Raw genomic sequence first — 20,031 nt, 5'->3', positions numbered from 1 at the left:
AGAAAAAAATTACCTCCATGTTTCGTGGAGTTCCTTGAAGTTTTTGCTCCAGCATTGCTAGTTTGCTGTTGATGTGGCCGTTGATCTCATTGTGGATGCCTTCAGAAGGCCTCTGAGCACCGAGTTGAAGGTTCTTGGTTCTCAGGAGTTTCTGTAGTAGTTGCTGTCCAGTCTCAGATCTGGGGCCGTGGGTTGCAGGGTCTCCAGCCATGTTACCAGCATTGATAAATCTAGTGTTCCCAGAGGTTACCGCCTCACCTGTTGCTTCTCGCTTAATAGCCCCCGGATGAGCCTCTGCTGCACCATCACAGTGAACCTCCCTTGGTTCCTGTTTAATGTTCTGTAGGGTCATCTTACACAGCTCCCCTTCTCTGGAGCCATGTTGCATGTGAGGCAGATGACTCTCAGTAACCTGATGTGACCGTTGGTGAATATTCATGTCTTTTTGTGGCCCATTGTGGATGCCTGCGAATGTCTGAGGTGTTTCATTGCCTGATATCTGAGTTTCTACTTTAAGCCCTGGACAATCAAGTGGACTTTTAGCTCCAGGTGACCTGAGTGGGGACGCCTTGACGTGGCTGTATGGACTCCCCCTTCCAGCCCTGCTGTCGGGTACAGAAGGCGAGGAGACATGGGATGAATGTGGTGAGGCCGGGTGGGCTGGGCTCATGCCAAAGGGTCCTCTTGGAGAATATGCATGGGATGGAGAGCCCTGCATGCGGCCTGCTGCAGCTGCCATTAGTGCTTGTTGTTGGTTTTGGTTAGGAGTGGGTGGACGCATACCCATAGCTTGATTAAATGCGTGCCGTTGTGGGTCGATAGGAGAGTTAGCTAATGGCTGTCCTGGAGATGTTGGCCTTATCATACGGCCCTGGTCCATGGGGGAACGTGGCACCGGCACCTGGCCTCTCATAATATGTTGCTGCATCATTTCCCCTACTTGTGGCTGCTGTTGTCCAGGGACCATCATTCCATGCTGCATCTGAGGTGCAACACCAGGTTGTTGGCCCAACTGTTGTTGAGTGCCCACTACTCCTGGCTTCCCCATGGCTCCATACGTCATCTGTTGGCCTTCCATCCCAGGAATTTGTTGTCCGACCAGTGGCATCTGTCCTGGTGGCATGTGGGGCCTCAGCTGACTTTGCGGCCCTTGAGCCACTGACATCCGCAACATCTGTCCCTGCTGGAGCTGCCTCTGGGCAATCATAGCCTGGATGTGCTGTATCTGCTGGTTTGGGGGAAGATTGCGGAGCTGGGGATTCTGAGCAATACTAGCTGGGATGCGGATCTGTCCGGGTGGAACCCCAGGCCTCTGTGGCATCATTCCTTGCTGCTGCGCTCTCATCATGCCCATTATGGCCTGTTGTTTTTGCTGCTGAGCGATGAGGGCTTGTTGTTGTGGATTAGGACCCATAACAACTTGCTGTGGCTGGCCAGGATGGTTCTGGACCATGATCTGCTGCTGCATGCTGGGATCCTTTGACTGCTGCATGGCATTTTGAGCCACCTGCTGTTGTTGCTGCTGAGTTAAGAAATCAATTGGTTTCCCTTCTTCTTTGACAGTCATCAAACCTGGCTTATCAGCACTGAGGGAACCTTGCCTCTGGAGAGTGAGTGGAAATAGTTGCTGCTGTTGCTGAAGTGCGACAGTTTGTTGGTTTCCAGCCAAAGTTATTTGCTGTTCAGGAACAGACTGAGGATTTGGCTGGGCCATATAAACCTGGTTTTGATGCTGCTGCAGCTGCTGCTGTTGTAGCTGCTGCTGCTGCTGCTGCTGTTGTAGCTGCTGCTGCTGCTGTTGTTGTAGCTGCTGCTGCTGTTGTAGTAGCTGTTGCCTTCCAAAGTCAGTTTGATGATCATTTGCAGAGCCTAGCTGACTCATCTGATTGGGAGTGGAGGGGCCACTCTGCTGAGGCGGCGTTCTTGGATCAGGGCTCAGAATGCCACCCTCTTTGGGGCCTGAGTTTTGACTGTCTGTGGATCCCTGTGGCTGGGGTGTGATACTTCCTGCTGAGGGCGAGGGGCCCATCTGTGGGGTTGAGGGTTGGGAGAGCCCCCCTGCTTCTTGGCTAGGCTGACTGATCATTTGTGTTGGTTGTCTTTGCTGTGCCATCTGCTGTTGCTGGAGGTGGGCCAAGTTCTTTGCAAGATGCTGCTGCTGCTGCTGCTGCTGCTGAGATGCGATCATGCGCTGGGCCAGAATGCTCTGTTGTTGAGGAGTCAATTGGACCTGAGGGCCCCTGAGGCCAGGATGACCTGGAGATGCAACTATTCCCTGCTGACCCATCATCAGCTGAGGCCTCTGTTGCTGTAATGGTGCAATTGGCTGATTCCCCATAATCCCTGGTTGAGCTACCATCATAGCTTGTGCGTGGTTAATGGGCTGGCCTCCTCCAAGGTTCTGGGGTGGTGGAGCACCAGACTGGCCTCCAACCATTCCTTGTGGAACCTGCACCATATTCTGCTGACTGGCCTGGTTGACTAACATTCCCTGTTGTGTGCTTGCTTGTTGTTGGGCCATAAGTGGGTTCACCATCATACCAGACTGTGGCTGAGCGATTAAGCCAGTCTGTTGATTTGGGTGTGGCATTGACTGCTGACCCATTGTCACCTGCTGCTGTTGTTGTTGTTGTTGTTGCTGGAGCTTTGCCATCTGCATCCTATGCTGAAGCTGTCTTTCTTGTAGAAGCCTGGGGTCTGCACCTTGCATTCCAGGCCCCTGTGGAAAGAATCCTGGTGGAGCGCCAGGAGGAACTGGGGCCCTAGCACCGATAGCTGCTGGAAGCTGAGGCTGGGCTCCTCCAATAAAGGGCTGCCCTTGGGGCATCCTGACAGGCATTCCACCTTGCGGCATTATGCCAGGGTGCTGGCCCATTACTGGTGTTCCTTGTTGCCCTATCATCATCTGGCCAGGCATCTTGGGAAACATGTGAGGAGGTGCCCCCTGTGCAGAATGACCTGGGGTAACAAGACCTGAGCCTTGCTGATGCTGTTGCTGCTTGCTTCTGTACTCTGCAATAAGATTGGTGTGCTCCTTCTGCTGCTTGCGCACCTAGAACAGAATAATTATAAACAGATATTAGATTTCATATCAGGATGCAAAGTGGTGTGGACAAGTTGGCAAACTTGTCAAAAGTCAGTTTCTTTGAAATCGACGTACCTGGTCAAGCTGTTTTTGAATTTTGCTTTGCTCCTCTGTAACCAACTTGAGCTTCTCTGCATCTACCTCAGCAAACTCCCTGCCAGCTTTCTTAGCAGTGCGTTGTTTTGCACACAGTGCCTTGCGTGACTTGCGGTGAACTCCAATCTGTTCCTCCAGAAATTTCAACTGCATTTGGAGTAACTGCTGAGTGTGAAGAAGCCATTCTTCATATTGGTGCTGCTCTGCATCATCTGTAAGAGAAGAGGATAGCAAGTTGTCCATAAAATCGTATGGGGATGGCAATATAGCACCTTTCCAAATTATCAAATACATTTCTACTTATGGGGAGTACTGGTAAAACATACTGATGATTCCTTGCACAAACTGGGGAGGGTTAGGTCTTGACTGGGTGGGATCACTCGTTTCGCCCTCCTAAACAAAGAAGAAATGATTAACATAAATCAGTAATATAAGATGTCAAATTATATCAAATCACTCTTGTAAAGCAAGACAACGTACCTTTGGAGGTCCAGATATAAGTTGACCTGGATCTGTGCCTGGGGCAGAAGCCAGCCTTTGAGCAAGCAAAGACACTTGTTGTCTAAGAAGAGAGCAAAAACACAAGATGTATAACAATGCCTTGCATCACACTGTAGAATGATCTATACGGGCCTGTAGTTTCCAAATTACAGTGTAGTATTACCACCATTCATCAGCATCTGTCAGACATTAGACAGCAAATGTTTGGCACTGGAGATCCTGTATCTCAACTGTTAATAAATGTTTTGAGTGGACATTCCACTACTGGTGACTGAGAGCACTATTATATATGTATAGTGATATATAACTTCCTCACTTCTATTTACAATTAGACTAAAAAACAATCAATCAGTAAATACATCATATACTACATTGGCAATCACCCAGTACCAACTTTGACTGATTCCTTTGTTGGATTATTAATTGGCAGTGATGTATTCAATAAAATGGTTGGGAAATAGGTTCTCCATTTGCCAACACTTTGACAGTTTTTAAATTATTTTTTAAAACATATATAATAATTTATGATTTAAATATCTGGTTTCTACTGGTTTTAACAAAAATATTTCTTTTGTTATGGAAAAGCAGACAGTCTCTAACAAAGAAAGTGAATTTGTCTGGTCACTTGAAGGCAGCAGAGGCCAAGAGAAAGTACATTACTCACGCACATCCAGCAGACACTATAATTTGAAACATTCACGCTCCTCAGAGCTCCGACTATAGATAGTAAATGCTCTACTAAGTTCACCAGGCAGTAGGTGGGCAGGGAGCTACTGTACTAGCAATGCATGCATGCGTGTCTGGTAGACCCAACATTTCACTGCTGCTTCACACCACTGACAGCATTAATGTTCTTGTTACTAATGACTTGGTATAATCTGTCTAAACAACAGCCTCTCTTTTTTTTTGGTCTTTCCAGTGAAGACATCCTCTGTAGGGTTTCAGCAATATAACAACAAATGTTTACAGATGGAGAAGCTGAAGATCTATTTAAAAAAAAAAAAATCCCATTTAGGGTTTTGCATAAATCGTATAAAACAGTAAAATGAAAACAAATGGCCAAAACTGTAAAAATGTCCATCCAATGGAAATGTACCTGTTAATGCCAGGGGGCCCAACCATTGGATCTTGTGCCAACACCCTCTTGATTCCCTTAAGTGCCACCATTTTTGCCTTGGCAATGGGGTCCATGATGTCATCACTGGCAAATTTTTCTAATTCTGCAGTGAAAGAACAGAACATCTGTTGCTATTGCATGGAAAGAACATAATGACAGAATAAAGACAGTGACGAGCTGAGTTCCTGACCTTTATCAGGGAAGAAATTGTTGGTCAGAGGTAACTGTTTAACCGCTGGCTGTGGCTGAGGTTGGTGATTGAGCCCTGTATGGATCCCTGGCTGCCCCATCCTCATCATGGCTTGCTGCTGTGCCATTGCCATGTGAGGTGCAGGTGCCATTCCAGGTCCCATAAGCCTTTGCTGCTGTTGCGGCAACATGTGTGGCGCACGGGGTACCATCCCTGGCTGAGCCATCATTCCTTGAGGTGGTGGACGATGGTGGTGTGGTAACATTAGCTGTCCAGGTGCCTGTGGGTTTTGTTGTTGGAAATGAGACGCCATGCCTCCCTGATGGAGGGAACTGAGCTGTTGCTGCTGTTGCTGCTTTTGTAGTTCCTTCTTTTCATGCTCTAGCAGATCCTGAATTAGAAGAGGCAGTTCACCATCTAAAGAGCTCTCTACCTTTGCCAAATCTACAGCAGGGGAGTGATGCCCCCCTACATCAGGTAGCCCTAGTGGATCATCACCAATATCTGCATGTGGAGCAGCTGGAGGAAAAGGCAATGAGTCAGCTTGGTCTGGCAGAGGGTATTGAAGTCCCCCTAATCGAACAGAGCTAAGTGAAGCAGACTGGTTTCCTATATGTCCAGGCTTGGCTGATGTTGTGGTCCCACCAAGAAGCATTGACACAGCCTCTCCCATTTCATCTTTCACCACTGTCTGTCCTGGCTGCAGCTGAGGGGTCAGACCTTTGTCTTCTATTTTGACTTTGGAGATATCAACTATTTCTGCAGAGGGTTGCAGTTTGGTAGCAGAACCAACTGCAGTGGTTGTTGTGAAACACTTCTGCTCCCCTTTGGATTTCCCTTCCACTTTAATAAGCACTGATCCAGAGGGGGGTTCACTTTCTGCTTCTACCAGCCGCAGCTGCTCTGAGAAGACATCCTTTGGGTCTCCTTGGTCCAGTTCAGGGTCAGTGTAAGCCAGCAAGTCAAACTCATCACTGTTAAGCAAGTCGTCTAGGTGTGGATCATTGGTTTCAAGGTTGTCCAGGTTGCCCAAGTCATCATCCCCTTTGTCAGGGTCCAAGTCTAGAGCCAAATCATCCTCATCCTCCACACCTCCATCTCCTGGAGCCTCCCCAAGACCCTCAAGATCAGGCTCTGGCAGTTCCAGTCTGTTACCAGCGGCAGCAGCCTGGGGATTAGTAACTAGGCCTGACTGTTGAAGCGGAGTATTGGGATTGGAGGTAGCCTGGGGCTGCAGGTGGGGATGTTGTGGTACTGGGCCTGCAGACTGATGAGGCAGTAAAACTGACAGTCCACCCTGCTGTAACCCCAGTTGTGACTCACCGCCCCCCCCTGTTTGAATGCCTCCAGCTTGAGCGATGGAGTGTTGCTGAACATAAGGTGCTGCCATATCTTGCTGTGGAAAGAGACGTGGTCGGGGCTGGGGTCCACGAGGCATAAACTGGGGTCGTAAGGGTAGCCTCTGCGAGTTATGTCTCAGTTCAATGAACTGTGGAGGGGGTCCGTGAGCCATTTGCTGCATCGTCTCTCCTCCATGTCCTGGCATCATGGTGTGAGGGTTACCCATGCTCTCCATGCCCTGAATATTCATGGTAGGGTTGTGCCTTATACCAATAGCCTCCATGCCAGGCTGGGGGAACCTCCTTGGACCCGGGGCCTGGCCCTGCCACTGTTGAGGGAACGGTGGACGGGCAAACATGCCCTGAGGTCTGGTGGGCCCTGGTGGCCTGAAGGACAAAAATGCACAAAAGATATTTTTTAAAGATATCAATTGAAAAATGTTCATTGCATTACAGAATTAAAGATATTGGCTATGAATAATTTGGGGTGCTATTTTGTTCTTTAGGATTAAATTATTTGATTCAATAAGGACTTCACTCTTCTGGCCCCATTTCATTCAAATATCAGTTCCATTAATAATTATAGTTTAGAATGAGTGATTTTGATGTGAATATGGCACCGACATGCTATAATTGCAACCTGCTAAAATGAACATAAGCTCAAGTTTCCTGGGTTACCAGTATTCTAACAGTGCGGGAAACTTTATAATTGTGAAAAGTCAAAACCTACCATTTAACACCAATTGTGAATCTGTTTCAAGAAAGCGCTTACCTTAGTGCATTAGGATCCATGATGGCAGGGGTTCCTGTAGGTGGTGGGCGAATGAGCTTGTCCTCCATTCCTCCAACAGCCATGGGCATCTTCCCTGCCACAGAAGCCTGAGGTCCAACAGCGCTAGCAGCAGCAGTACGATCCTAAAGGAAATACAAATCAAAAAAGGTAAATGTTCCATTTTTTTCACCATTCAACAGAGATGTTAAAATACAAGTTTAGCTATTGAGTTTCTCAGGAAAGCTGACATTTTGTGTGATTTTACCCAAGTCATACAAAGACATCTTCTTAACTGTAACATCACACTGTTGCTGTAGCAAAGTGTGGCATTTGTAATGTTGGTGGCATACTGTTCAAGACGTGTACCTGTGGATAAGGTGGTGGTGCTCTGTGGACTTTGTTGTCTTGTTGAAAGGCCCCCATCTCTCCTCCAGACCAACCAGGGGACACACTGACACCAGAAGCCGCAGCAGCTGCCGCCGCCTCCTTCTCTTGTCTAATGGAATTTCTCTGCATTTGTTGTCTGATTAAGAATTCCCTCAGTCTCTGGCGCTAAAAAACAACAACAAAGCACAGATAAGCAAAACACCTGAGATAGTGCACAGAATGACTGCTTGCTGACTAATAACTTACTTGTCTGTGCTTCTCCAGCTCAGAGGGGCTGAGTCCTACCAATGCAGGGTCTTGCACTGCTGACATGTCAGGCATTTCTTGAGTGCCTTGCAAAGATGGCTGATGAGGTGTGTCTGGAGGGCGGACAGCTAGTAGTTCTTGAGATCCAGAAGGTGGGGGTACCCTGGAACTGAAGCTGTCTGCCCCCATAGTCTGCTGAGTATGTGGCTGTTGTTGCTGGAGCTGACCCTGAACCATCTGACTCTGCTGTTGAGTCATTTGGAGGACCCCCGGGCTGCGGCTGAAATTAGGAGCTGCTGATGGTTTACCAGAGAGAGGATCACCTATTGAACTGTTTGTCGGGTGGGGAGCAGGTGCCTGGTTGGGATGAGGTGACCCTTTATAACTTAATGTTCCCTCTGGGGCAACAGAGGGAGGACGAGGGGGTTTGTGGATAGTTGCAAAATGGTCTCTAGATTGTGGCCTTGAAGGTGGCTGAGAACTATGGTCTGGGGATTGGAAACGTGGGGTTGCTGGAGACTGGACATTATAAGCATCATTGGATAGTCCACCAGGAGTATGGGGAGACTGCGAGCTGCCCTGGGACTGTGGGCTGGAGGGCACTCTTGAGCATAGTTCCTGCTGAGCTACAGGTTGTCTTTGGAGTCCAAGAGGACAACCGTCAACTGACTGCTGTTTGGGGGTAAGCGGTGACTGAGAGTGGGGGTCAGAGAAAGGGTGGGAGGGAGACTTCCTGTAGCCTTCAGAAAGGTGACTAGGGGAAGCTCCAGGGTGAAGTGCGCCACCCTCCCCTTGGTGCACTCGTGGCGTCATAGGTGCCTTGAATAAACCATCCCCAGAATCCAACATCCCAGCAGGGGAGCCAGTCGATAGGTCAGGTCTCCCAACAGCAGACGAGCGTGGAGAAGGTGCACTCATATCAGCCCTGTACTGTCCTGTGCTTGCAGGTGATGAAGCCATTGCAGAGGGTGATGGGGATGAACCATATTCTGGTCGCCCCATCACTTGCTGGGTTCTGAAAGGGTCTCCATAGTGAGTATTGTGGGGTGGCGAGAAGATGGGCGACTCCCCAAGCCCAGCACTTCTCGAATGAGGACTTTCTGGATGTCCTAGGGACTCCTGAGAGCCATGGTGGGATTGTGGTAAATTACTCTGTTGCTGCTGTAGCTGTGATCTGAAGTAGGGGTCAACCTGCTGAGCCCGTCGGGGTGTTCCAGGAGTTCCTGGTTGCATGTCAAAGGGGCCAAGACTGGCTGGCCGTCCCTGAGGAGGACCCTGTGGGCCGGAAGCAGAATAACCTGAGGAAGAGGCCTGTAAGGAGCTGGCTCCAGCATGTGAGAAGGGTGTGGATGGGTGAGAGTGAGAATGGGGTGACTGAGGAGGAAGCTTGGACAAGGGATCTGTCCGGATTTCCGCTGAACCCGGAGTCTTGACATGTCCATCTGAGAAAAATACAGAGGATGATCCTGAATCTGGAGGGAAAGGAAATGGGCTCTCTGCAGAGCTGGGCTGAGAAGGGATTGATGTAGAGCCTGAAGGTGGAGGGATCTGGAGGTGTAAACTGGGCCTGTCTCCCTTTACACGTCCTGGCTCTGTCTTGATTGGCCTGCACACCTGACTCTCTGCCTGCTGTGAGAAGAGAGGAAACATGAATCTACAGCTCTAATGTGACAAACCAGATATTTCAATTTAACGATGCAAATAGATGGTGATGCCTTAACTCACCTTCTGCGCCTTGTTGATCCTCTGAGCTGCTCGATTATCTTTGGCCTTTTGCTGCAGAAAAGAATTAGATATTAAGAAAAGTAATAAATTCGATTTTATTTTAGTTCTGCACAACACAAGATATTAATAGTTTTGTTTAACTGCAAAAACATCATGGACAACAACAATGGATAAACTGAATGCCAAATTTCTCATTGGAGTTCCAATAAACACAACACTCAAGAAAACATTACAGTAAACAATTATGTTTTGTGCTAAAATATTTTCAGTTTTTCCTTTTGAAGTGCTGGTAGCACTAACCGCTAGATAGATTGTGACCAAACAAAAGATCCAGATTACTACATTTTAAGTTATAACAGAGCTTAAGGAAACAATAGTTACATTAATATAAATCAATGCTTAAAAAAAGAACCTACCAGATATGGAGCCTTGTCAGCAGCTGACACCTTCCTCCAGATCTTCATGATTTGCTTACAGCGACTCGCCCAGTCTGTGACAGGAGACATATTTAACAGATATCTAACAACGACATAATCCTTACTTTGAAAAACCACGACGAATGGTCTAATGATATACTATGCTTGGTGCTGTAGTATTTTTTTTATTTTTTCGACACTCACCTGGGTAGTCCTGTCTGAGGGTGGGAAAGTTGGTATTGGCATAAAGCACAGGGGAAATGGTTGAGAGTTCACCCAGCTCCTCATCTTTCTCCCAGCGCTGGAGACTGCGCTGGTTGTAGGACAGCCCATCACCCTCTGCCTCAGTGGGGGTCGGTGGGGAGGAGGGGGTTGCTGGGGTAGAGGGAGTCGCCCAGGGGCTCTCCTCACCTCCATCTGGACTGAACAGCCCTCCTCGGTCCCTGTACACCACAGAAGAGGGTATTTATATATACACATATTAAATAAAGGGTGCACATGTGTCAACATCAACACACTGCTTTTACACCATTATCCACAGCGGTTATTGCAGACCTACATACGACAGACTGTAGTAAAATAAAATGCATTAATAATTGCAATCATGGTCCTACCGCATGTCAAAGAACGGTGACTGAGAGAGGCCAGGAAAGGCATCCATCATTCCAGCTGAGGGCAGAGACCCTACAATAGATTTTCCATGTTTAAAAACCAAGCTGAACTTCATTTAAAATGTACTTCATAATCCTATAACAAACTTCAAAAAGGTTTTAATAATATGAACATTGTACACACCTGAGAGGAGAGCTCTCTGTGGCAAAGTGCTTCGATTGAGTTCTCCTTTACTGCCCTCCAAGATGGGGTTCATGCCCTCCAAAGAGGAGCCTTCTGACACTCCGAGAACCTTCCTGAAGAACTGCTCAGAGTCCTGACTCTCCACCCCTTGCACAAGACCTGTCACAGAAAGACAGTAGCATTATGTTAACATCAGTTACTATTTCAATGAGTTTGGATTGTGTACTGTATGGTATCCTTTCAGGGGGATTACCTTCAATTTTTACTGCAGCAAAGTCATGAGGATCTGTTGACGCCTGGTCCTTCAGCGACGAGGACAGTGCAGAAACTCCTGAAACAAATGTCATATTTTTGTCAAACCTAGATTTTCATCATAACCATAATAATAAACCAGTAGCATCAGTGACCAGACACTTACCAGAACATTCTCCCTGAGCTTGGTGGGCCTCACACCTCTCTTGCTTGAGAGGAAAATTAACCTCTACAGCACGATCCTTGGCATCAGCTAGTGAGAGAAGCAATAAGGTCACACACACTGTACTGATCTTTTCCACACACACAGTTTGACAAATATAAATGCAGTTTTCATGTGTCACAGGTCAAGTTAGTGTTCTTACTCTCTGGTGCAGTAGTTTTGACCCCTGACGGTGCTGGTAATGAAGGTCGGACAAGGCATGCACCTGACCTGTGCCCCGGGGATATCATCACAGCCTTCTTACCTAAGTCTATTAGTGTCTTCCCGAAGAAAGCCTCCTGCAGTGATTACAAACATTTAGGATATGAACCTTAGAACGGTGAATACCTTAAATTTCAAAGCTGGTAAAAGGATAGGGCACAGAGAGATTACAAACCTGGAGATAAGATGGAAACATGTCCTCCAGTTTGCTCTTCTTTCGGCCTCGACGTTTCTTGGCCTGTTCCTCGCCCTCCACTGGTTTTGGATCCATTATGTTATCCGTGTCAGGGTGAGGTCCTATGCATGCAAAACCAGGGACTTCAGTTTCCCAAATTAACAATATTCACAAAAACGTCAGAAACAGAAGCATGATAAAAAGTCATTCAGACAAACAGCCAAATATTGAAAGTTATTCATTCAATTGTCGATTGTTGTCACTAACCTTCCTCGATGGTTCTTTCTATTGGCTGTCCATCCAACATAGTCTCTCCAGCCAGCTGGGCAAAAAATTCTTTCTTCATCCGTGTGTGACACTTTCTTTGTCGCACCATGAAGCCCCCAATTCCTGTTACAATTAAAAAAATAAAATATTTGTTTATAATTTTTGATGCTCAGACATCTGTGTGGATGTTAACATGGTTGAGTTAAATTCTAGGTTTCTCACCAGGCCTGTAAGGTTTCCGCTTTCTTTTTTTACTATCCTCCATCTCATCTGCTCCCCCTTTGAGACCATCCCCATCAGCCATGCCTTCATTGCCTCCGTCTGCCCCTGCACCACCGTCTCTGTCAGGGCTCCCAGGGTTCTCCATCTTGGAATCACAGTCCATGGGCTCCCCACAACCTTGATGTATGAGATTACATAGATTTTGTCTTTAAAAAAGGAGCCCAACACTGTAAATTGTTGAAACACTAATGGATGAATAGAGAGTGCACTAACCTTTTCCATCCTCCCCATCTCCGTCGACCTCCCTCAGATCCATTCCATCAGGACCACCTTCACAACACAGAGTGCCAAGACGGGAGCGACGCTGCCGTCTCTTGTGCAGGGGAGACATGGAGATGCTGCGAAGCAGGGACATACCTGATTCTGTCAGCCAAACTCCCTCCAACCGGTAGAACTGAGGATCTGTAAAGTGACAATTGCATATGTGAATGATTTACATTAAAACAAACAAAGCATAACCCTGCAGAATTTGCTTGTGATAATGAACATGAATAAGCAAAATCCACTAACCTGGCTCTTTGATCTTTATTGAAGCCATAATGGCTGACTCTACTACTGTGAACAAGGGAAAAAAGCAGGAAGAAAAACAAATTCATGTCATCAGTAGGCAAGACTATCTTATGTAATCCACAATTTTCATATATTCCCTTTTAAAATGCTGTCCCTCTGTGACTTACCCACAGGTTTTGGAACATATGGGGTACAGGATGTGCATGCAAAGCCCTCATCAGAAGCTTGTTCCACCTCATCCTCCGTGTACAGACTCTCACAGACAGCATGGACCCATCTGCACAGGCACACAGAAATACATTGATACGCACACTTTTCATCACAAATCACACTGCAAATCAAAGATGTTATGGAATAATTCATGATATGAAAAAATACATGAATAATCCATTCCCCACTTGTCTTCATTAGCACTAGTCTCATGAATACCTCAGTTTCTGTGTCTGGTGCATGCGTGTGCAGTTCTAATGAGCAGTACCTACCGATCGCAGTACTGACACTGCAGGAGCAACTCCTCCTCCATGAAGTTCTGTCTGCATACTGGACAGGAGACCAGGCTGGCACAGGGGCCACAGTGGGTGTAGTTGTTCTGCCACTCACAGTGGAAACCCGGTGAGTTGGAACCACACTGCACACAGCACACACACCTGCACAGAAGTAATGAAACACTCAGTAACAAATACACAGCTAATATGCAACAACCAAGATGCCACTGTGAGTGCAGCAACAATTTATCTGCTAGTACAGAACCAGGAAGCAGAGGGATGGGCCTCTATTGCAGAGCTGAGGCTTATTTTACATAATATGCAAATGTATTCATTTCCATTTGACCCCATTCAAAGCTGCAAAGCTGAACAAAGCTTTGTTGTCTTAGAGTTCTTTTTTACCATTTGCACTTCCAACCACCTTTGGGTACAGTGTGCAAGGGAGGGTCCAAGCAATAGGTGTGATAGCTGACGTCACAATCATCACACAGCAGCAGGCGGGAGGGGTCCGAAGCCTTTCCACACATCTCGCACACAATACATTCCAAACAACGCCAGCCTTTACGGAGCATCGTCTTGGTGATCTACAGAAGATACAAGGTTTAATCTATTTGGATTAACAAAATACAGTGATTTTAAAGAGATAGAGGATAAGGTTGTGCTTACTTTGCTGTTAACACAGTAAGGATGGTAACACTGTGCACACTGAGCACAAGCCAACAACTGCCCCTCCATGCCCTTTCCAAAACTGCCACACACAACGCACATGTCCTACAATAGAGGAGAGAGTGTGAGGAGAGAGGAAACAAAGTCTTCAGCATTACATTTGAACTGTTTTTGGCACTGCAAATGCCACAGGGTACCTGAAAATGTCAAACTACAAGCGGAGTTATACCTGGAGCAGGACAAATTTATCCGTGTTTGAGAAAAGAACCACTGTGTTCTGCATTGTGTCATCTTCCTCCTCGTCTTCATCCTTATTTATTCCAGTGTCTGTGGTCATGCTTAGCTGTGGACAAAGGGGATGAATTATATGTGATTATGACCACACTATAAAAGTGAATTAGCAAAAAGGATCATCTGAATAGCATGTAAAGCACAGCTCACCAAGAAGGCATCAATGCAGGAGGCCATGGCTTTGAGGCGTGACCTCCCACCACGCCCTCTCCCTCCACCAGCTCCACCTCGAGGTCTACGCTTTCCAGGGAAACTATTACTTCGCCCCTAAAAAACATTTTAATGTCAAGTTGTATTGTGACAATGACATCTTAACAACAAGAACATGATTTACAGTTAAATGTCCGCAGTTCAAGGATAATAAATCAATGAACAAGATTATATGGTGACCTTACATGTTTGACCCTTGAGCGGCCTGGGGATCCTCTGCGTTTCACCTTCTCTCTGTCACTTCTGAGGGGTTCAAAGGGAAGAGAATCATCCGTCTCAGTGAGCAAGTTATCTGAACGCGAGCGGCCACCGTGTACAAGGCCAAGCTCCAGGGAGAGCTGAGGATCGGGTTCTCCTGGAGAGCCCAGAAAGCCACTGCTGCTGTCATCTCCATGGCTCAAATTAGACGTCTCATCTAGCAGAAAGTCCCGATTAACTTCTTGCTCCTGCATTTCCTGTTTTATCTCATCAATATGTACTTCTCGTTGCATTTGCTCATCATCATCTTCTTCCTCCTCCTCCTCCTCCTCGGAGTTAGTTAGTAACCTCCCCTCCATATCCAAAGAAGAGAGGGTCTCTTGTGCATCTCCTGATGAAGACAGCCGAGAAAGAAACTGCGGATCCTGGCATGGACTTTTTTCCTGCTCGTCATCCATGGGCAAAGGCTCCGTTTTGACCACACAGGCAAGAGAAGCAGGTGACTTTGGTGGGTCCTTGTTGCATGTTTCTGTGATAGAGCCACCCTTTATTAACTCTGGTGATATTTGTTCAACTAAGGGAGTGGCCTCCTGCTTCTCCACCTCCATGTTTTCAGGGCCTTGTTGTGATACCGGTGTTGGCTCTACATTGGAGTCGTTAGACTGTGTCTCTGCTTTGGGGCCCTGGGAAGTGGTGACTTGGGTCACGTGGCTGACTGCCTCTCCTGCTCTCTCTTCATCAGGTAGACAAGAGGACTCCTGTTCTGTTGTTGCACATTCTGCATATGAGAATAAGGAACACAGTTATTAGTGTTATGATCTATCATTAGCAGTGTTTCTGGGTTTGATTAAATCAATGGCTGTAGCATGCAGTACAGGTGCACAGACAATGCAGATGTTATGCCAGGGTCTGCCTGTCTAAAAATGTTGTAGATGTTCTGACAGGCCAACAGCGCAAAACATCAAATTAGAGATCTTGTAAAAGAAATGTTTGCATCATCGTACAAATACGTCTATAATACATCTATAATGAGTTTACCTGCAGTTTCAAGTGGAGCGGCGGGCACCTCAGAGGTTGTTTCTTCTGTTGGTACCAACTCCTCCTCCATGGTTCTCTCCCCAACATCTGTGGTCTGGGAGACTGCAGCCTCCTCCCCTAGAACAAAACGTAGTTAGGCAGACACATCTCACACATTCATTCTTTTATTAGTCAGCTCACAGAACCAAACTCACTCAACATGTTTTGTAAGTTTTGTCTTACCCAAGTCCATGGGCGTCTCGGTGTCAGTCGTAGCTTCTCCCTGACCCAACTCTAATTTGCCCATCTGTCCTGGTGTCACCTCTACTAAGCCTTTCTGCTCTTCTGTCACCACGTCTGCATCAGTTTGAATGGTCGTCTCCACCGAATCCACGTCTTCAGTCTCCTCAGATGCTTCTCTGGTTTGGATCTCTGTTGTGTGTGGTTGAGTAATAGACTGCTGATGGTCCACCTTGCAAAGCAGGCAAATGCACTTGGCTTCTGGAAGCTCCCCCGGTAAAGCACACTCACTGTGTACCCACCTGAGACAAAGATGATCAAGATTAAATAATGAAAGACTGTATAAGCGACACATACAGCCAATAGCTATATCTAATGAATTGAGCTAACCTGTGGCACATGCTGCAGCACTGCAGAGCAACAGATGGGCTGGCAGCCTTGCTGCACACTCCACAGATAGAGATACGGTGCCGCTGGCAGCCCTCACACACAGTGTAGTTATCAAACCACTGTGCCAAACCTGGCAGCACCTGTCCACGGACACCACACTCCGTGCATACACGACATCTCTGTCAAAATACAGATAATTGGGATAAAACGTAAACCAAAAAAATTAGATAAGCACACAAAATTAGTCTCTTTCAAATATCATGATAGGGGCATTTCTTTGCACAGAGGTGAATGATAAATGTGACTTACTCTGCATTTCCATGGGTCAGTGGGAAGAGAATCCATGGCTGGCTGGAGACAGAAGGTGTGATAGCCCTTATCACAGGCATCACATACCAACATCTTGGAGTCTTCTCCAGGTTGTCTAATAAAATTAAGAATCAAGACGTTACTTTTTGAAATGGAAATAAAGCTCATATAAATTGTTAAGTATCTTGTACTGAGGGTCTTGTAAAGGGCTTGACTTACCTGCAAGTCTGGCACACTTTACACTCTGGGCATTGCCATCCTGCCCGCTGGATGGGCGTGGCACCAATCTCAAGACAAGCTGCATGATAATGTAGGCCACAACCCGTACAGAACAGCAAGTCTGTGAGCTCGCCCGCTGAGTCGCACACGGCACACCAAGACTCTTCACCTGCTGTAAGAAACACACATTAAGTTTGCATTAAAAAGATTTAACAATATTTGCACTTTTTTTTTAACTCTTCTGAGTATATCCTGAATGTCAACAGGGAATAATCGCAAGGTACTGGACATTCAGAAAGTATTCAGACCTCTTTTTTTTTTCTACATCTTGACTGGAGTCCATCTGTGGTATATTCATTAAATGGACCTGATTCAGAACGGCAGACTCCTTTCTATTTAAGTTCTCACAACTGACAATGCATATCAGAGCAAAACGAAGCCATACGGTTGAGGGAACAGTCTGCACAGCTCAGACAGAATTGTGTTGTGGCACAGATCTGGGGGACTCAAAATCAACATGTAGATTGAGGGGGGGAAATAATTAGAATTAAGCTGCAACATAAAAAATTTAAGGGGTCTTTTTCATCTGTCAAAGATTGCAGACAGTCCACAGTTGATAAGCACAAATTGTATAAAACACAGGTTGTTTAACAAGAAGTCTGAGGAAAGCATTACAGCTTTGTACTTCAAATGTGCGAGCTTTATACTGTGAGCATCCACCAAGTAACATCTTATATTTGGTTTTCTTACCCAACTCCTCAGCTTTGTCTATGTGTTCTGGACAGAGGAGAACCAACTGCTTCATGGACTGGAAGGATCCACTGGCTGCTGAGCAGGGGAAGTGGTAGAACCGTGAGCAGCCCTCAGCATGGCATCGAATGGTTGCACCCAGCCTTTTGCAGTATTCGCAAAGCTGAAGAAAAAAACCATAATGGTAACAATTAAGATTTTGTCAAGGAAACCCTGTTAATCTCTGTATTCTCACCTGGTACATCTAATTCTAACCACAGTCTAAGGATAGCAAACTTACCTGCTGTGTCCCTGAGATAACGGCCTTATCCACGTTCTCCAGCTCCTCATTCTCCAACCGCTTGACTCCCTCCGACCACACCGCACACCCATGATGAACCCAACACCCCCCTGTTTAAACATAAAGCTTAACATCAGTAATAAACAAATACAGTTAAATTATACATCTGATCACTGTATTTGTTGTACATGGAACACATAATTAATTTGTAAAAAAACAACTGACAGAATATAATAATGTAATATTTTGAGTTCAACCTGAATCTTCAAAGAGTGCCGCCAGACAGGGGGAATTGGAAAATCCAATGGAAGACAGGTCATCATTCCCAGGTTGAGGCAGTGGAGAACCTGATGGCTTGAGGGTCGGCCGCTCTGAGGATGGCCCAAAATGTCTCAGTTCCTGCTGTCCATGCAGGCTCCGCTCCACACAGTTACAAAGCGCACAGGCTCGAACGCTCTCTCTGTACAGTAACAAACAAAATGATTTATAACACGAGTGATGATTCATTTTTTGGTGTTCCCAAATGTAAGCATTAAGACCAATACAGTATGAAAAATACACGTCAGATCTGAATGAAGAACTTACACTGGCGTGCTGGAAGAGGGTGCTGGAACAGCTGGCATGTCATCAGCACCAGGGAGGTCTTCAGACTGCTCCTCAGAGGAGACAGGCTGCTTTGCAGGGGCACTGTCATCAGCTAGAAAATGAAAACAATAAGAAAATAAATAAACGAGAAACGTGAGAGTGAGAATAAATGGATTTGACTAAATTGCATTAGATTTTTCTTGCAGAGCAATTGCACATTGTGATATTATTCAACTTCATGAAGAATTGTGTACATCCACAATGGATGATGTGGGACATTAAGAATAAGTAAAAAATAAACCATACCTGTTGGTTCAGAGTCATTTTCTTCGCAGTTTGATTTCTGCTCGTCCATCCCCTGTACCGATTTTGACCTCCTTGACAGAGATCTGAAATGTAGAGACATAATTAACCTTGACTTGTGAATACTAAGCAGAAGAGTAACAGTTTAATAAAATAATTCACAGAATGCAAACATTGTCTGGGCTTTTCATCAGATAGGCAGATGATGATGATGACTGTGCAACTACCTTTATCTGATATCAATGCATAATGATTCCAGAGAATAGGTCTGATAATGAAATGACAGAAATGACTTGATCTGTGGAATTTACATTTACTCACATAAAAATATTTCCGTCTACACTTTATGCAGGTGCCCACATACTAAAACAGAAAATGGAATGGTTCATTAGCCAACAACATAACATGTGTTAATCATCAGGAGTCACTAAAATGCCTTTTTTTATATATACACACACGCTTTCCTTCTTACCCAAAAGCAATTTTTACATAAAACACCTATAACCAACAAAGCAACCACTTAAATAAATGTTATGTCCTCGGTTCTGCAGATTTTCTTGTGTTGATTAGACTGACGTTAGCTCTAATGCAATCGAGCTTCCTCGAAAACTCTTGGAAATTGCACCAGTGTTACAGTAGATAGGTCGATCGGAACCCGCTCGGCCGATACAAGTTATTATTTACCTGGCGACGCATAATCCAAATCTGACAAACTGCGGCGCGAAAAAGCACAAAGTGTTGAAACTGAAACGGTGTTTTTCTAAATAAAACAACCGTAATACGGGATACACAAAGAAAACACAACTTCCGTATGTAGAACTTCCTGTTGCAGCGGACAGCTTTCGTGCAGAACCTTGGTCGCTCGCTTCATAGTTCCGCTATGACATTCACGCCATAATAAATACTGTAAAACAAACAACGCAGGACTGGACGGGCTCACTGTTGTTTAAGTCACATCGACAATAACGGGAAGTCACAACAGATTATTGGAGTTGAAATTCCAATAACAAGCGATTCTTTACAAGGCGCCAATCGGCTTAGATAGTGTATTTTACTCTTTCTATATAAAAGCTCATCGGCATTTGTTCATATGATCGTAAATCTGAACCTTTTGAAATGTACGATGCCGTGTGTCCCGATGTAACAAGGCCCACACGACAATAAAGGAAACGGGGGCTTTGAGATACAGCTCGAGCAGATTCTCACTGTGTTTCATCGGTTACACAATAAAAAAAAATTGTGCCATCAAATCCTGCTTCATTTCGAAATATTTCCTTTTCATTCTCACCAGTGTTGCTACAAACAGGGCGATGGCGCTTGTGCTTTAATCAGACTAGAATCAATGACGAAAAAACACCAGTATGCAATGAATTAAAAAAGACTAAACGTGTGTGTGTGTGTGTGTGTGTGTGTGTGATGTGCGTCTTGGTCCAAATCGTTGACTGCTTTGCATGTCTGCCGTTGGTGCTTAAACCTCGCAGGCAAAACTACTCAACACAACCGGCAAC

General features: G+C 45.8%; 1 protein-coding gene across 6 annotated transcripts in view; it reads right to left on the bottom strand.

Annotated features, from left to right (window-relative positions):
* The window catches only part of kmt2d (lysine (K)-specific methyltransferase 2D), a 29,955-nt gene that overhangs the window by 8,205 nt on the left and 1,719 nt on the right, over positions 1 to 20,031 (bottom strand). The window contains exons 2-41 of one of the 6 annotated variants that reach the window (XM_035158315.2): positions 18,845 to 18,886; positions 18,527 to 18,609; positions 18,221 to 18,332; positions 17,893 to 18,095; positions 17,636 to 17,745; positions 17,356 to 17,518; positions 16,606 to 16,777; positions 16,387 to 16,501; positions 16,078 to 16,256; positions 15,691 to 15,989; positions 15,469 to 15,585; positions 14,418 to 15,208; positions 14,173 to 14,289; positions 13,961 to 14,074; positions 13,732 to 13,836; positions 13,468 to 13,649; positions 13,063 to 13,227; positions 12,748 to 12,857; positions 12,581 to 12,625; positions 12,284 to 12,472; positions 12,011 to 12,187; positions 11,789 to 11,911; positions 11,522 to 11,664; positions 11,288 to 11,423; positions 11,089 to 11,175; positions 10,924 to 11,001; positions 10,671 to 10,829; positions 10,490 to 10,559; positions 10,080 to 10,318; positions 9,876 to 9,949; positions 9,460 to 9,510; positions 7,735 to 9,363; positions 7,468 to 7,653; positions 7,102 to 7,244; positions 4,990 to 6,716; positions 4,779 to 4,902; positions 3,662 to 3,743; positions 3,508 to 3,574; positions 3,161 to 3,393; positions 14 to 3,052 (exon numbers count right to left, since the gene is read on the bottom strand). In XM_035158315.2, coding sequence (XP_035014206.2) covers positions 14 to 3,052; positions 3,161 to 3,393; positions 3,508 to 3,574; positions 3,662 to 3,743; positions 4,779 to 4,902; positions 4,990 to 6,716; positions 7,102 to 7,244; positions 7,468 to 7,653; positions 7,735 to 9,363; positions 9,460 to 9,510; positions 9,876 to 9,949; positions 10,080 to 10,318; positions 10,490 to 10,559; positions 10,671 to 10,829; positions 10,924 to 11,001; positions 11,089 to 11,175; positions 11,288 to 11,423; positions 11,522 to 11,664; positions 11,789 to 11,911; positions 12,011 to 12,187; positions 12,284 to 12,472; positions 12,581 to 12,625; positions 12,748 to 12,857; positions 13,063 to 13,227; positions 13,468 to 13,649; positions 13,732 to 13,836; positions 13,961 to 14,074; positions 14,173 to 14,289; positions 14,418 to 15,208; positions 15,469 to 15,585; positions 15,691 to 15,989; positions 16,078 to 16,256; positions 16,387 to 16,501; positions 16,606 to 16,777; positions 17,356 to 17,518; positions 17,636 to 17,745; positions 17,893 to 18,095; positions 18,221 to 18,332; positions 18,527 to 18,575 — 11,904 coding nt within the window. In that variant the 5' untranslated portion in view covers positions 18,576 to 18,609; positions 18,845 to 18,886. Of the gene's footprint in view, positions 1 to 13; positions 3,053 to 3,160; positions 3,394 to 3,507; positions 3,575 to 3,661; positions 3,744 to 4,778; positions 4,903 to 4,989; positions 6,717 to 7,101; positions 7,245 to 7,467; positions 7,654 to 7,734; positions 9,364 to 9,459; positions 9,511 to 9,875; positions 9,950 to 10,079; positions 10,319 to 10,489; positions 10,560 to 10,670; positions 10,830 to 10,923; positions 11,002 to 11,088; positions 11,176 to 11,287; positions 11,424 to 11,521; positions 11,665 to 11,788; positions 11,912 to 12,010; positions 12,188 to 12,283; positions 12,473 to 12,580; positions 12,626 to 12,747; positions 12,858 to 13,062; positions 13,228 to 13,467; positions 13,650 to 13,731; positions 13,837 to 13,960; positions 14,075 to 14,172; positions 14,290 to 14,417; positions 15,209 to 15,468; positions 15,586 to 15,690; positions 15,990 to 16,077; positions 16,257 to 16,386; positions 16,502 to 16,605; positions 16,778 to 17,355; positions 17,519 to 17,635; positions 17,746 to 17,892; positions 18,096 to 18,220; positions 18,333 to 18,526; positions 18,610 to 18,844; positions 18,887 to 19,207; positions 19,586 to 20,031 lie in introns of those variants that run through there. The other 5 variants (XM_035158316.2, XM_035158314.2, XM_035158317.2 and 2 more) reach the window with 5 other exon arrangements.

Source organism: Hippoglossus stenolepis, chromosome 6, assembly GCF_022539355.2.
Source record: "Hippoglossus stenolepis isolate QCI-W04-F060 chromosome 6, HSTE1.2, whole genome shotgun sequence".
Taxonomy (NCBI): Eukaryota; Metazoa; Chordata; class Actinopteri; order Pleuronectiformes; family Pleuronectidae; genus Hippoglossus; species Hippoglossus stenolepis.
This window is presented reverse-complemented; position numbering and strand designations above follow the sequence as displayed.